General features: G+C 43.4%; 1 protein-coding gene across 2 annotated transcripts in view; it reads right to left on the bottom strand.

The window, feature by feature from the left end:
* The window catches only part of Tgfbr1 (transforming growth factor beta receptor 1), a 54,509-nt gene extending 43,235 nt beyond the window's left edge, over positions 1 to 11,274 (bottom strand). For both annotated transcript variants that reach the window (XM_032904226.1, XM_032904234.1), the window contains exon 1: positions 11,092 to 11,274. In XM_032904226.1, the coding sequence (XP_032760117.1) occupies positions 11,092 to 11,176 (85 nt within the window). In that variant the 5' untranslated portion in view covers positions 11,177 to 11,274. The remainder of the gene's footprint in view (positions 1 to 11,091) is intronic.
* Between the last annotated feature and the right edge of the window lie 2,388 nt (positions 11,275 to 13,662).

The raw sequence follows: 13,662 nt of genomic DNA, 5'->3' as shown, positions 1-13,662 counted from the left end.
ACAGTTGATATTCCTTTGTCTCTATATTCTGAATAGGCCTGGCTATATCTTCCATGTTCAGTGCTCTCAGACATGTCTATTAGTCCTAGCTTCTAATAGAAAGGCTTTTCCTTTTTTGCTTTTGTCACAGGATCTATTTGAATTTCAATACATATTTAAGGATCATATATTGTAGAAATGTAACAGGATGCCTGTACAAGGTGTCCTAGAACTATAAATACACCATTATATAACCAGTGAGGTCCACACCTAAGAAACCTAGATAGAACAGTTAGTTACCCTGAAGCAAGTAATCAAAAATAAGATGAGCTTTGGATTTGTCCTGTTGGTGAAGTCAAGGAAACTCTGACAAGGACTTAAAATAGCCAAGGAAGGGAGGGAGGGAGGGAGGGGGGAGGGGGAGAGGGAGGGAGGGAAAACAGATAAATACGTACATAAAATTTAAAAGGGAACAATATCCTTGTAAGTTGTGAAGAGAAAACCACAGTCGTTCATTTCCAGGACCCTTATATAAAGACAATTCTGCCATGCAGCAGGAAGACTTCAGAATGCATCAAATAGAGAATACTCCTCAAGCTTACGTGCATATCTAAGGGTCACTATAAAACTGGTAAAACAGAAGAACATACTCTGGGTACATGTCACCTCTCCTAAAGTAATCATTCTTAATACCCATTACCCAGAAATCACTTTTCAAACAGGAAACCCAAAGCAAAGACTCTTTCAGCATGTGGCCTAGCTGGACTTGTTAGAAGAAAAGCATGTCTGGTTCTGTTCATCTTTGGTGACCATTCTTTGATGATCTGCCAGATGGATACTGGCCAGTTTAAGAACATTAGGAAAGTGTCTTTATAAGCCAGCCCAAATAGTTTCATGTTGTTCTCTAACCATTATCCTCTAGCCTCTAGCAGAGCTTAAGTCAAATGTCCCAGCTTTACATCAGCTGTTCCACTGGTATTAGGCATTCATGTGTCCACACTTGGATCAGAGCCTTAAACAGGGAAAGATGGTGTCAGTAGGTTCTAAACTGAACCCTAGGAAAGTATGGAAGACTGAACCTCAGAACAAGAAATCAGAAATGCCAAGTCCAGCAATAACTTTATCCCTTGGAAATTCTTTGAGTACTGTAACTTGCTGCTTGGGGTGGAGTGGGATTGAAGGGGGAGGGTTGTTCATGAATTCTTAATAATAGGCAATGAAAGCTTCATCTTCATCTGCCTTTGCTGTTAGAAAATTAAGTGCTAACCACAAGCACATCCTCAGCTACAGCATAGATAACTGTACTGTGTTTGTTTCCTCCTTATCTTTCCCAGTCATTCGGGTCTCATTTTATTTCAAGCTAAATCCCCTTTTGAAGAAGAGCCAGAGTAAAAGGCAATCAATAAGCCAACTATTCTCACACAGTAAGTAACAAGGAGATAGTACTCAAAGAGAGATTATCTCCCTCTGTCTGTCTGTCTGTCTGTCTCTGTGTGTGTGTGTGTGTGTGTGTGTGTGTGTGTGTGTGTGTGTGTGTGTGCAGGCAGGTGCCTTCAGAGGCCAAAGAAGGAATAAGATCCCCTGCAACTAGTTACAGGTGGTAGTGAACCACTTGATGTGGGTGTTGGAACCAAACTCTCAGTCCTCTGAAAATGTAGCAAGCACTCTTAGCTGCTGAGCCATATTTCCAGCCTCATGAAGACAACTGCTCATCTTCAAACTATGAATCCTAGTGGGGTTTAGCTGGTATATTAGCTAAATACAGTAGGCAAGGAAGTTTGGGTTACACCTGAATATACAGAATTTTCCAGGAGAAACAGCACAGACATAATCAATTCCAACTTTCCACATAATGCAAGAAATTTCTTCTGTGGCTTTTCAGCCCTGCCTGCAGATTCTGCCTGCATTCTTTGCAGTGACAGGTATACTGTGACAGCTACTAAGAAAGTTCTTTTGTGTTTTGTGCTGAACTTTGCTTCAATGTATCAAACAATTCTGTTTCTTCAATTACTTAAATATAACATAACTCCCATTCATTGAATACCTACTATGTCAGGCTCATGAGAGGTTCATTACATACACTGTTGTGTTGTGTAACCATCTTCACGATGGCCATGGGAGTCAGCACTTAACCTTTGAAAAATGTTCCCCAATGAAACACACCCATTAAAAGATAATTACAGATAAGTATACCAGGTTTTGTTTATCTATTCTTAGAAACAAAACACTACCAATTTTCTGGGAACCTGCCTTCAGAATTGGAAGGAAAACAAACTTCGGTTAAGAGAAATTCAAATAGAAAATCCAACAGTCTGGAGATACACAGCACCAGTGTTTGATTTATGAAGCAGAAGAGTAGAAGGAAAAACAAACAAACAAACAAAGAACAAAATAATTTAACAGGATAGGGATCAGGGAACTCCAAGAAAGATTTCTGTAATATCAGTGACCTCAGACCAGTGGTGGAAACCTAAGTGCTGAACAGGGAGGAGCTTTCTGCCTTCTATCTCAGCCAGGAACCAAAGTAAATTCTTAAATAGATTGGACACTTTTATTTAGTTCAGTATAACCAAAAGATCACATTCTGAAAGCACATATCTTTTGTGTTAGTCAAGTGGGAAATATACATAGTAAGGCCTTCCAACACAGGAGTGAGGAACACTGAACCGAGCAGGATCCAAATCCAAGCCAGGAGTTCAGGATTACAGCATCTGTTAAGGAGGCTTTTCAGACTACCAGAAACCAAAGAAAAGAGAGCAGGAGGGAAGGAAAACAGTAGAAAGGCATTTTTCTTCATTCCCCACCAAACAACTAACTGCTCTTGGCTACCTTTACCTAATTCAACCTGCTCAAGTCAGAATTCATCTCTCTTCCATCTTCTTCTTTCCAGATTCCTTATAGAAGACATTTTCAGGGGCCTACACCTCAGTCAGTCCTTTTTCATGGAGTCTTTCTTGATTTCTACACTCTACTTTTTACTAAGACCTTCTGCCACTTAATTATTTATCATGCACTTTCTATACAAAAAGATAGCACTTTCAAGTTTACCTCCTAGTTGTAAAGAGGAGGAGAATGAAATGAAAAATATATAGTATCTGCATAAGTTAATAAAATATGTGGGAAGGAAGTATTACAGAAAGAAAAAGTAGAGGAATAAAACAATTTGTAAAACAGGTCAGAACAAGCTTCAGTGAGAAAAAGGGACATCAGAGTGACTTCTGAGAGGTGAGGGAGGAAGCCATTCAGGAACCAGAGAAAGAATAATTCTGATCAGGTTGAAAGGTCAAAGAGCTCCTCTTTCAGTATCATCAAACCAATTCCAAAGTCTCCCTAGACAGCTGTCTGCTCCACTGCCTCTGTGGTAGTTAAACATTCCTTTTCCACAGTAAAACTGCCAGTCTAAGTTTTACAATTTCTCTTAGTCACCTGTCCCCAATATGACAAACATTTACTTCACTTAAAATTCTTAGAACTTTATCATGGTTCTTTCCAGAAGTGCCATCTTCCCTGTCCAGAACCGCTTCTCTCTCAGTCCTCTATGCCCTACTGCCCCAGAGCAGAGTTAAAGCTCTTTCGCCTCTGCTCAACTGTTGTGGCTGCTATAGCGGAGTCTGTGTCACCATTCTCAGCATTGTCATTTCTAAACAAAACCTCCTGTCATCTAGCAACAGAGGAAGACGCCTGACATCTGCAAGTGAACATACAGGCATGCACTCTCAGGAGCACACACACACACACACACACACACACACACACACACACACACACATACACTCTTAAGTGAAAAAAAAGAGTCTTTTTTTAATGTTCAGGGATGCAAAACAACTCTATTTTGTTTACTTTTCTTATCTATAGTCTAAGCTTTCAGTTCTTTTTATTTTTGTACTTATTTTTTAAAGCAGGAGTTTGCTATGGGCTATACAAATTCATATAAATAAAGTGATCAACTATCATTGGGGCTCATAAGTGATTCTCAAATTACCTAAAAATACAACTTTAAGGAAAGATTACACACTGAGTCAATGGCAATTGCAGAACCAAACTGCAATTAAGACAAGCTGAAGCAGCAAGGCATGGTGGTACATGCCTATAATCCTAGCACAGAAGTACCTAAGGCAGAAAGATGGCCTTAAGCCCCAGGAAAGCCTGAGACTACATAGTGGCTAGCACAGGCTCTATAGCAAGACCAAGTTTCAAAACTATTTTAAAAAGGGGCATGGGAGAGTACGAAGAGATGACTCAATAGTTAGGGTAGCTTGATACAAAGAAAAACAGAGAAACAGGGATTGCTGGGGGCTTACTGGCTTCCAGCCTCGTTGAGAAAATATGAGCCCCGAGCTCAGGGAAAGATTCTGCCTCAATAGGCAGAGAGTGATAGAGGTCACCTGATGCACTCTTCTGGTCTCTGCACACACACAGGCACTTATAAACACAGGCACACAATTTACACCCACACTGATACAAATAAATATCTTTTAAAGTAGAAAAATAAAAAGTAAAAGTTTGATTCATATTTTCATGGAAGGAAGGATTTGCTGCTGAAGTAACTCTAACAATATACTCACTGAATATAAAAGTAACACAACGTATAGGCACTTCAAATGCAAGTTTTGTCATTCATTAACAATATGACTTTACTTGACTGTCAATTGGAAACCAGAAGTTCCTCCTCTGTACATCCTCATAAACAAACTGGGTACAATCTAAGCAAACTCCTGTCAGCTCTGTGTACCCAGGCAGAAGGGTTAATAGTGACATTTGCGTCTCGGTATTGGACTATTGATAGTCTATAGCTGTTTTAACTGAAGTAGAGTCTTACTGTTATAAAAGTCTCTGTTACTGAAACATCAAACACAAAACCTGAGTTTCTTTGGTCAATGTTAACGGGCACTGAAATGGATCCATGTCACACAAATCCAGTTCTCTTCTGAGCACTGGTTGTCCAGACCTGGAATAAATGGAGTCCTTCTGCGGGCTCGGGGATTTGCTCAGGACGGAAGGCCTGCCTGGCAAGCTCAGGTCTGGGTCTGATTTGCAGCACTACAGTCTTCTGGAATTAGTCAGCGTGTAAACGAGAACCCGTTCCTTCTGAGTGCTACTAGGTTGTGTGCCACTAGGTGCTACTAGGTTAAATGAGACAGTAAATGCCTGGCACACTCCTGTAAGCTATTCTTTTAATGAATGTTAATGCAGACTATCTGCATAGTCTGGAAGTTATTGGTATTTAAGCTAGAAATTAATTTTGTATGTCTTGCTTTCAGGTTGCCAAATGGGGGAGTAGCTTTATAAAAGACCGTATCAGATCAATAAAATTGGGCTCATATAATTAGCTTAATTGGTATTTAAAAAATGGATGTAAGGAAAAATAAAAAGTTGGTAAGTCAACCAATTACAAATTCACAATAAAGCAATCACTAGAGCAACCTATAGCGTCTGAACTGAAGGCCAACTACACAGTTAAAAAGTGGACCTACTTCAGCAAAAAAATTTTAATTCTTGTGGAAAGTGTTCAGATGTGTCATTAAGAAAAAGTTCAGGGGTTGGGGATTTAGCTCAGTGGTAGAGCTTGCCTAGGGAAGCGCAAGGCCCTGGGTTGATCCCCAGCTCAAAAAAAAAAGAACCAACAAAAAAAAAAAAGTTCAGAGAGGCATTCAGTGCTAGAAATGTGGTTCAGCTGGCTGAGCACTTGCTTAGCATGTTAAAAAAAAACCAAACAACCAACTCTGAGTTCAATCCTAAATACTGCCCAAAAAATAAGTAAATTATCAATCAATCTGTGCAGTACAGGCTTGTTATCCCGGCACTCAGGGAAGTAGAAGCAGTCTGAAGTTCAAAGTCATTCTTAGTTAAACTCAAGACTAGCTTGGCCCTTTCTTTAAAAAACCGGGGTGGGGGTTGTGGGAAGGAAGGTATTCAATGTTGCCCTAAATACCGCAGTTAGGTCAGGTCAAGTTTAGTATACATTTGAGAATGCTCCAAACATCTCTTAGAACCAGTTTCATGAGGAAAAGCAAAAACACCCCTGAGAAACATGCAAGCATCTGCCCTTAATTCCAGAAGCAGAAGTACAAATGTGTCCCAATCACATGATATTAAACCACAGTCCATCTGTTCAGAAAGCATTGCATTATGTAAGCCACAACAAGAGAGCAGCAAAGGGCTCACAGTTTGCTGCAGCTTGAAACATGCTCACCTCACCCCCAGAGTTATAACTAATCCAACTACACCTTATTAACCAAGACGAATCCAAACCTACTGTCAGCCTACTGCTTTCAATCAGTAAGTACTATATACCAAGTCACTTAATCAACGAATTCCTAAAGCGTGACTTTTCCCTAAGAGATTTATCACTCATTACCCTCCCTCCTTCCTGCAAAACTCACTTTTCTTAAATTCTGCTCACCGAGACCAATTTCTCTTAAGGAAACCACCACTAATTCAGTTCCTCCCTCATCTTCAAGTTCTTTACTTTAAGAGTACAGGACATGACATGAAGATCTGAACTTAAGAAATCCAAGTTCCTTCCTTTCTCAGTTTGCCACAGTGGAGCCCAGAGACATTCAGTTACTCTGAGGATTCTCTATGGTAAACAGAAATGATGGCACACCTATGATCTCCACTGAAGAGGCCAGCATTCGTGAGCATCCCACTATCTTATTCCCTTGCTTTACTCACTTACATTACCATTCTGTCTCACAGGCACGTATTACAGTTTTTAGAACTGGGGAAAAGATAATATAAGTTAATACGTATATTATCTAAATAATATACTATATTAAATTTACTTTACTAAAGTAAAGAATCATTTGGCTTGCCATGAGGTTATTGAGAAAATAAAGACAAGAACTTTTAAAAAAAATTATCGAACCGTCCTCTCTGCCTATCAAAGTTCTAGAGACCCTTCAAAATCATTTAGTCAGAATGAGTCCAAAAGCTCTCTCCAGTTACTTCAGTCTGTATTACCACTTCCCATCAAACTCTAATATGCTTCTCCACAAAAGGTGATTATTTAAAACACTTAACAAAAGGCACTATAAGGGCACTAGCCATTCAGAAAAGATGTCTGAACAATCAAAACATAAGCAGCCTAATGGGCAGTGGTTATACACAGTCCTATTCATTGTTAAAAACCAGAATTTCTTCAAATTTAAATACACATACCTTTCTCCTCTAATTTCTAAAATCTCAAGAATTATACAAACCAAGTATCACAAAATAGCTGTTTTGTTGCCACACCATGCAACTTTCTCAAACTATATATATCTATCTGTATGTATGTATGTATGTGTATATATATACACACACACACACAAAACTCTAAATCAACACAGCATAATCCATCCATAAATATAACTATTCACACAGAATTCACTTAACACACATTTATGTAGAACAGAATCTAAGACAAGGTTCTGAAGACATAAAGGCATAATTCGCCCCTGAAAACTCAATACATACTCAAATAGTTAACAATTCAGGATGGTGACAATGGATAACACAAACATTTAATGCTATACAGTTCCAAGAGATGGGAGTTCAAAGAGAGGTACAATGTCAAGTCTGAGGTCTGTCTGTCCTCAAATTCCCATAAAAGAGATAAAATGAAGTATGCAGCAAAGACTGAGGAGTCAGGAACTAGTGGGAAAGCAGCTATCATTAGAAACGGGAGTTTGCAGTCCTGAGACATCTTTCAAGTGGAATAATTCTAATTCCTAACCTCACATGGGAAACCTTCAAACCTCATGGACAGTCCAGGACAGTTTGGCATCTGTTAATACAAAACCCCCCATGACAGAACACATATACTTAGGGATAACTGGCAGCGCTAAGCTGGGAGTTGCTCAGCAGGAGTGGGGAAAGATGTTAGGCATTTTCTCCAAGAAAATCCTGAAATTGCTGGCAGCAAACAGCATTCTAACACATGATGCAATATAAACAGAGTAATATTGTATACTTGTCCAGGGATAAGGAACCAATTTCTCTACAAAGATCTATATTGGAGAAAACAGAAGCTAGCAGAGAAATATAAATAACACTCAGACAGTAAAGAACAACTTCAAGTTTTTTTTTTTGTTTTTTTGGTTCTTTTTTTTCCGGAGCTGGGGACCGAACCCAGGGCCTTGCGCTTCCTAGGCAAGCGCTCTACCACTGAGCTAAATCCCCAACCCACAACTTCAAGTTTTAAGAGAAGCCAAATTATAAAGAAAAGATCTGCACTTCTTCAGAATATATAAAGGGCCACACTGAAACATCAACCTAACTCAGCGAGTCAAGGTGAACTTATCTAGGTCTAGCTTCCTATTTTTGGGGGTGGGGGTGGGGTGGGAGTGGGGTTGAGATAAAGCCTCTATATTCTATAGTTCTGGATGTCCTAGAACTCACTATATAGACCAGAATCTGTCTGCCTCTGCTTCTTGAGTGCTTAGATTAAAGGCATGAGTCACAAGGCCCAGCAGGTCATAGCTTCTTTTTTTTCTTTCCTTTTATTGGATACTTTTTTATTTACATTTCAAATGTTATCCCCTTTCCTGGCTTCCCCTTTGGAAACTCCCTATCCCATCTTCCCTCCCCCTGCTCCCCACCCACCCACTCCCCTCCTGCCTTCCCACCCTGGCATTCCCCTACAACACTGGGGCATCCAGCCTTCACAGGACCAAGAGGCCACAGCTTCTTAAACTGAATTCTAACTCCTTATAGAGGTGCTGGGTCATACAACAATCTGGCAACACTCAAGGACTTCTGAATGTATAACACTCCAAATTAATTCAAAATCAAATGAGTAATGAATCTGAAGTGTTTCTGGCAATGCATGCTTGTGTTGCACGATGCAACTTCACAACACCCTTGGTTCTAAACACACTTGCTGTCGTGTTATGCAGTGCTAACACTTATTTTATAAGTTTTAATGTTTTTTTATTGAATAAAAAGTTTTCTATTCTTCCAGAAACATACATACAGAAAAGACTTTCATCCTTCATGTATATCAAAGTGGTATATTTGTGATCGATTGTAGATCGACTGTATTGTGTTAGAATGTCTGATTTTAAAAACTGCTGTTAAGTTGCTGACTTAAATTTCATTTTAAAAATTATTAAATGAGGTCTGGAGAGACGGCTCAGTGGTTAAGAGCATCGACTGCCCTTCCAGAGATCCTGAGTTCAATTCCCAGCAACCACAAGGTAGCTCACAGCAATCTGTAATAAGATCTGATGCCCTCATCATCTTGTGATTAAGAGAGAATTTTCAACAATGTCTGAAATGGCCCTAAACAATTATATGGAGTCGTTGGCATTGGATGATTTAATTCTTTAAGTAAAAATAAACTCACCCATCTCATTACTATGAAAATGTGCTTGAATCTTTAATAAATAGTAAAATTTTATGTACCAATGAATTGTTTTAAAATAATTTCATTTATGATCTATTATCAGTACATCTGATTTATATACTTGCTTTCTACATTTTGTACTCAAGGTCACGTACAATCTTTTGAGAAAAGAGGATGGCAAACGGGGAAGTTTATGAAGTACTAGTCTAGGTTTTGAGTAATAAAATCCTCCAGGACACGGACCAACCTTCTCAGCATCTAAGTCAATACTGCTAAATGCATGAACGTGTCCTGCTTTGTTTTAGGTAGAAAAGAATTACTTTATTCAAATAATTGTAGAGATATGGCCACTTATAGTTGGTGAATAATTATAACAATTCCCCCACTTTGTCCACCGTTATTCCCTTCCTAAGCCAATGTCAAAAACCCATGGTATCTTCTAATGTTTTGAACTTTGTGAAGGGAATGTTCAAGTACTAGTCTGTTCAAGTTCAAGTAAACTAAGAAACTGATGGCTAAGTTCTAAGTGTCAAATATCAACTGTTCTTTAAGTGGGCTATGCTACGGTATAGCAGGTGCACTGATTTTGAGCCCTGAAAGGCCTAAGTACAAATTAATTTCTGCACTTACTAAGAACGTAATCTCCTGCACCTCAGTTTTCAAGTCAATGTACAGGACAAGTACTGGTAGCCCCGAGGGTTCAGATACTGTGCCTTTTACGTCTGCATTATAATCAACTCCCAATAAACAGTTACTATTAAGTTTAATAACAGCTGGCATCCACAGTCTGGAGAGATTTTTGTTTTGGTATGTTTTGCTTTTTAAAATGTTATCCAATTTCAGCAACAGACATGTATTTTCACTGTATTTTAGTTGCTAATCTGAGCCTCAGTATTTTGCTTTCTCCTATTTTAATCGGTTCCGGACAAAGTTTTTCAATCTTCCCTCCACGGGGTGACAACCGTATCACGGCCGGTTTTAATATTTTGGAAAACTACACATTTTCCCTTCAAAAGCCAGCTACATAGAGGTCTGATTTTAAAACTACTGCTTTAAGGAAACGATACACCCAAAGCAACGATCCCGTCGAGAAAAAGAAATCTTTGATCAATTCTACAGAATCATTCCCATTCAAACGATCCCAAATCTGCAGAGTGAGCAAACGTCCAAGTTTCTACTAGCAAGGCAATCTTCTGGTTACTGAACTCTCAACTCTTCCCAGACGCACGAAGAGAGAACATTCCGCGCATCTTCGCGCCTGCTTCTCACACAAAGCCCCCAGTAGAAGAAAAGTCGCCCTAGGCGGGCGCCGACACCCACGGCAGTGCGGCCCACCCGGGATCTCTGCCCACGGCGCCCCTTACGACCCTCCGAGGAGCCCTCCACGCGCCGATCCCCGGAGCGCCTCCACGCCGGTGCCCGCCCACGCCCTAACAGTCTCAGGCCGGAGAGCACTTAGGCAGTGGAATCAGGGGGCCACGGTCCCCGCCGGCCTCACACCCCCGAGAGCAGCCACAGACCTCAGCAGGCTCGCCAGCCGCTGCCCCCGGGAGCCCAAGAGGGCCGGCCTCCGCTCGGTGTTCGGCCACCCGCGCTCGACACCGCCCCCGCCCCGCCTCTCCTCCCCGCCCCGGCTCGCGTGGCGCCTGCCGGGTCAGGAAAGCTCGGCCGGCCCGGCGCCGCCACCTGCGCCCCCGGCCCCGCGCCATGTTTGAGAAAGAGCTGAAGCGAGCCAGAGGCCGGGCCCGGCTCGCGCGCCCCACAGCCACCCGCCCGCCACTCACCCTTCGCCCCCGGGAGCAGCGTCGCCGCCGCCACCAACACGATGAGAAGCAGGCGGCGACGCAAAGCAGCGGACGCCGCCTCCATGGTCCCGCTGCCACTGTTTGTGGCCCGGCCCGGCCCCGGCCGCAGCTTCTCCTCCACAAGCCTCGCCTCTCCTCGCCCCACCTCCCCGCCGCCGCCGCGGCCTCGCTCCGGCCCTTTGTAACTGCTGGAGGGGCGCACGCCCATTGGCTGCCCGGCTCCCGCCGACCCCGCCTCCCCCGCCGCCCGCGAGCGCCCTAGAGGGACCCAGTGGAGAGCCCCGCCCTCGGGGCCCCTGGGCGGCCAATGAGCGGCCGTGGGCTTCTGCCTCTAACCACGCCTCTGCACTGCTGGGCCTCTGGCCACGCCCCCTCACCGCTGGGCGCCTATACTCCAGCCACAGCAGGGTAGCTCGTGCTCTACGGGCGGGTGGGGGCAGGGTCCAGCCTGCGCGCCCGAGGGAGCCCGCAGTCCCGACTAAGCGCAGGGTGTGCCCGTAAGAGTTGCTCGGGGAGAGACTGTGGCCGTTGCTCGCTCTTTTCTTCTACTCCAACCCCACCCTGACTTTCCCTGCACAGTCCTGCACCGGCAAAGCTCAACTATCGCCACTCGGACCCTCAATACGGTCCGCGGTTCAACTTCTCCTCCCTAGACCCGCTCCTCAATTCCCAGCCTCCCCGGAAAGACAACCCGATTTCTTCCCGCACTCTACGGCCGCCCCAGACCTAGTCTTGCCCTCCTCAAATTCCAGTCCCAAAGTCGGAGCCCAGATTCTGAATCCCGAGGCGGAGCTCAGACACACCCCTGAGTGGCCTGTGTCTCTCCGCAGTATAAACAGACTGTGGGTCCCCGCCGCTCTCCTTCCCTCCCACCTTCCTGACCCCGCGTGGAAGCGGAGAGGCCTACGGGTTTTGAAGGATGGGGGATTCGGGGCGAAGCGGGAGCAGTCATAGGTACTTAGAGCTGTCTCAGACACGCCTGTGTAATAATTTCGAGGTGTCACTAAAAACCCAAATAAACTCAGCTCCGCTTTCATTCTGAATTCCTAATTTACTGTGAGACGCTCCACCCACCTTCCCTCTGGGATGCCAAAATGAGCTCCAGATTTGTAATTCTTCCTGTCAGACTAGTCCTTTCTTCAGACACAAACACAGTCACGGAGGCGGCCGCATGGCACCGACAGCATTTTTCCGCAGAACCTTTTAAGGAGAAAATTTTATTTTCTGTATGATTTGAACTCGGAATTAAATGAAGCTCGGTAGTAGGAACCAGCCGGCCTCTAGTATCTGTTAGTAAATTGTTTTACAGCCACTCTCCAAGAGTTTGATCCTGCTTATGAAAGCAAACCGTGGGGGTTAGAGCTGGGGTCTGAGACTGCTTCTCGGCTCCAGCTAGGACACGCTTGAGCAAGTCCTCAACCTGCCAGAACCTGAACAGGCCTGCTCTCTGGGACTCCAGAACGATCAGTTCCTAGCTCCCCTGCACCGAGGCTACAGAGACTAAATTTGTCTAGCTTCTAAGGCAATCTCTCTGAAAGACTTAAAGGGGCTGTCACACCCGAAATCTCCAGTGCCTATCCCCGCCTCACCCCCACCCCCAGAGCCTTGTACTTCCTCGGCAAGTACTCTACTAATAGCTAGGCAAATACTCTCTACTGATAAGCTACGGCCCCAGTTCTTGTATTTTTTTTAAAGATTGTGTCCAGCTCCTATGTGCACCACGTGCATGTAGTGCTTGTGGAGTCCAGAAGAGGGCGTCCAATTACTTGGAACTGGAGTTGCAGGTGGTTGTGGGCTACCCGACAAGAATGCTAAGAACAGAACCACTTCCTCTGCCAGAGCAGTCTCTTAACTATTCACCCATGGCCCCGGCCCCCAACCCTTGGTTTTTACAGACAGGATCTCAGGCTAGACTGAAACTTGGAATCCTCCTGCCTTAGTCTCCCACCTCCCCTCCCCCAGGGCTGGGGTTACAGCCACATGCCAAGATGCCCCTCCCCTCTTCTTTTTCTGATCTAGTCTGTGCCTTGCATAAGATCTCAAGAGAGTTTTTATTCTATGCATGAATAATTAATCTCATAGGAATTTTTTTCCTCTGGTTATCTTTAATGGGTAGCAAATATTAAAAGCACCCATCCCGCTCATAAATGGGACTAAAACACAAGTCCAGGGTTCCTTGGTGACATAATGTGTCTGGAGCAGTGTCTGGGATGTAGTAAATATTTAGTTAATGCCATTTACTTCGCCCAGCCCTCTTGCATGATGTTAACCTTGAATCTAACCCAATGCTTTGGCATATGAAGCCTGTACCGAGCAGCACGAGGATTCTTTTTTCCTGTGACACACTTCCGAGTCCAGGACATTTTCCATGGAACTAAGTGCGTTCACTAGGGAACCGAGGAACGGGAAGGAGAAACAGACAATTTTTAAATTACATCTTGCTGATATTAGGAGGAAATTTCCACAAGTTACGGATCTGAAAATAAGTTGTGTCAGAATAGAACAAAAACTGTCCGTTTAAAATTGGGGCTCTCTGCAGTTTTTCAGGTG

The sequence above is a fragment of the Rattus rattus genome, chromosome 1, assembly GCF_011064425.1.
Source record: "Rattus rattus isolate New Zealand chromosome 1, Rrattus_CSIRO_v1, whole genome shotgun sequence".
Classification (NCBI taxonomy): Eukaryota; Metazoa; Chordata; class Mammalia; order Rodentia; family Muridae; genus Rattus; species Rattus rattus.
The sequence above is the reverse complement of the archived record's forward strand: the minus strand, read 5'-3'. Positions and strand labels throughout refer to the sequence as shown.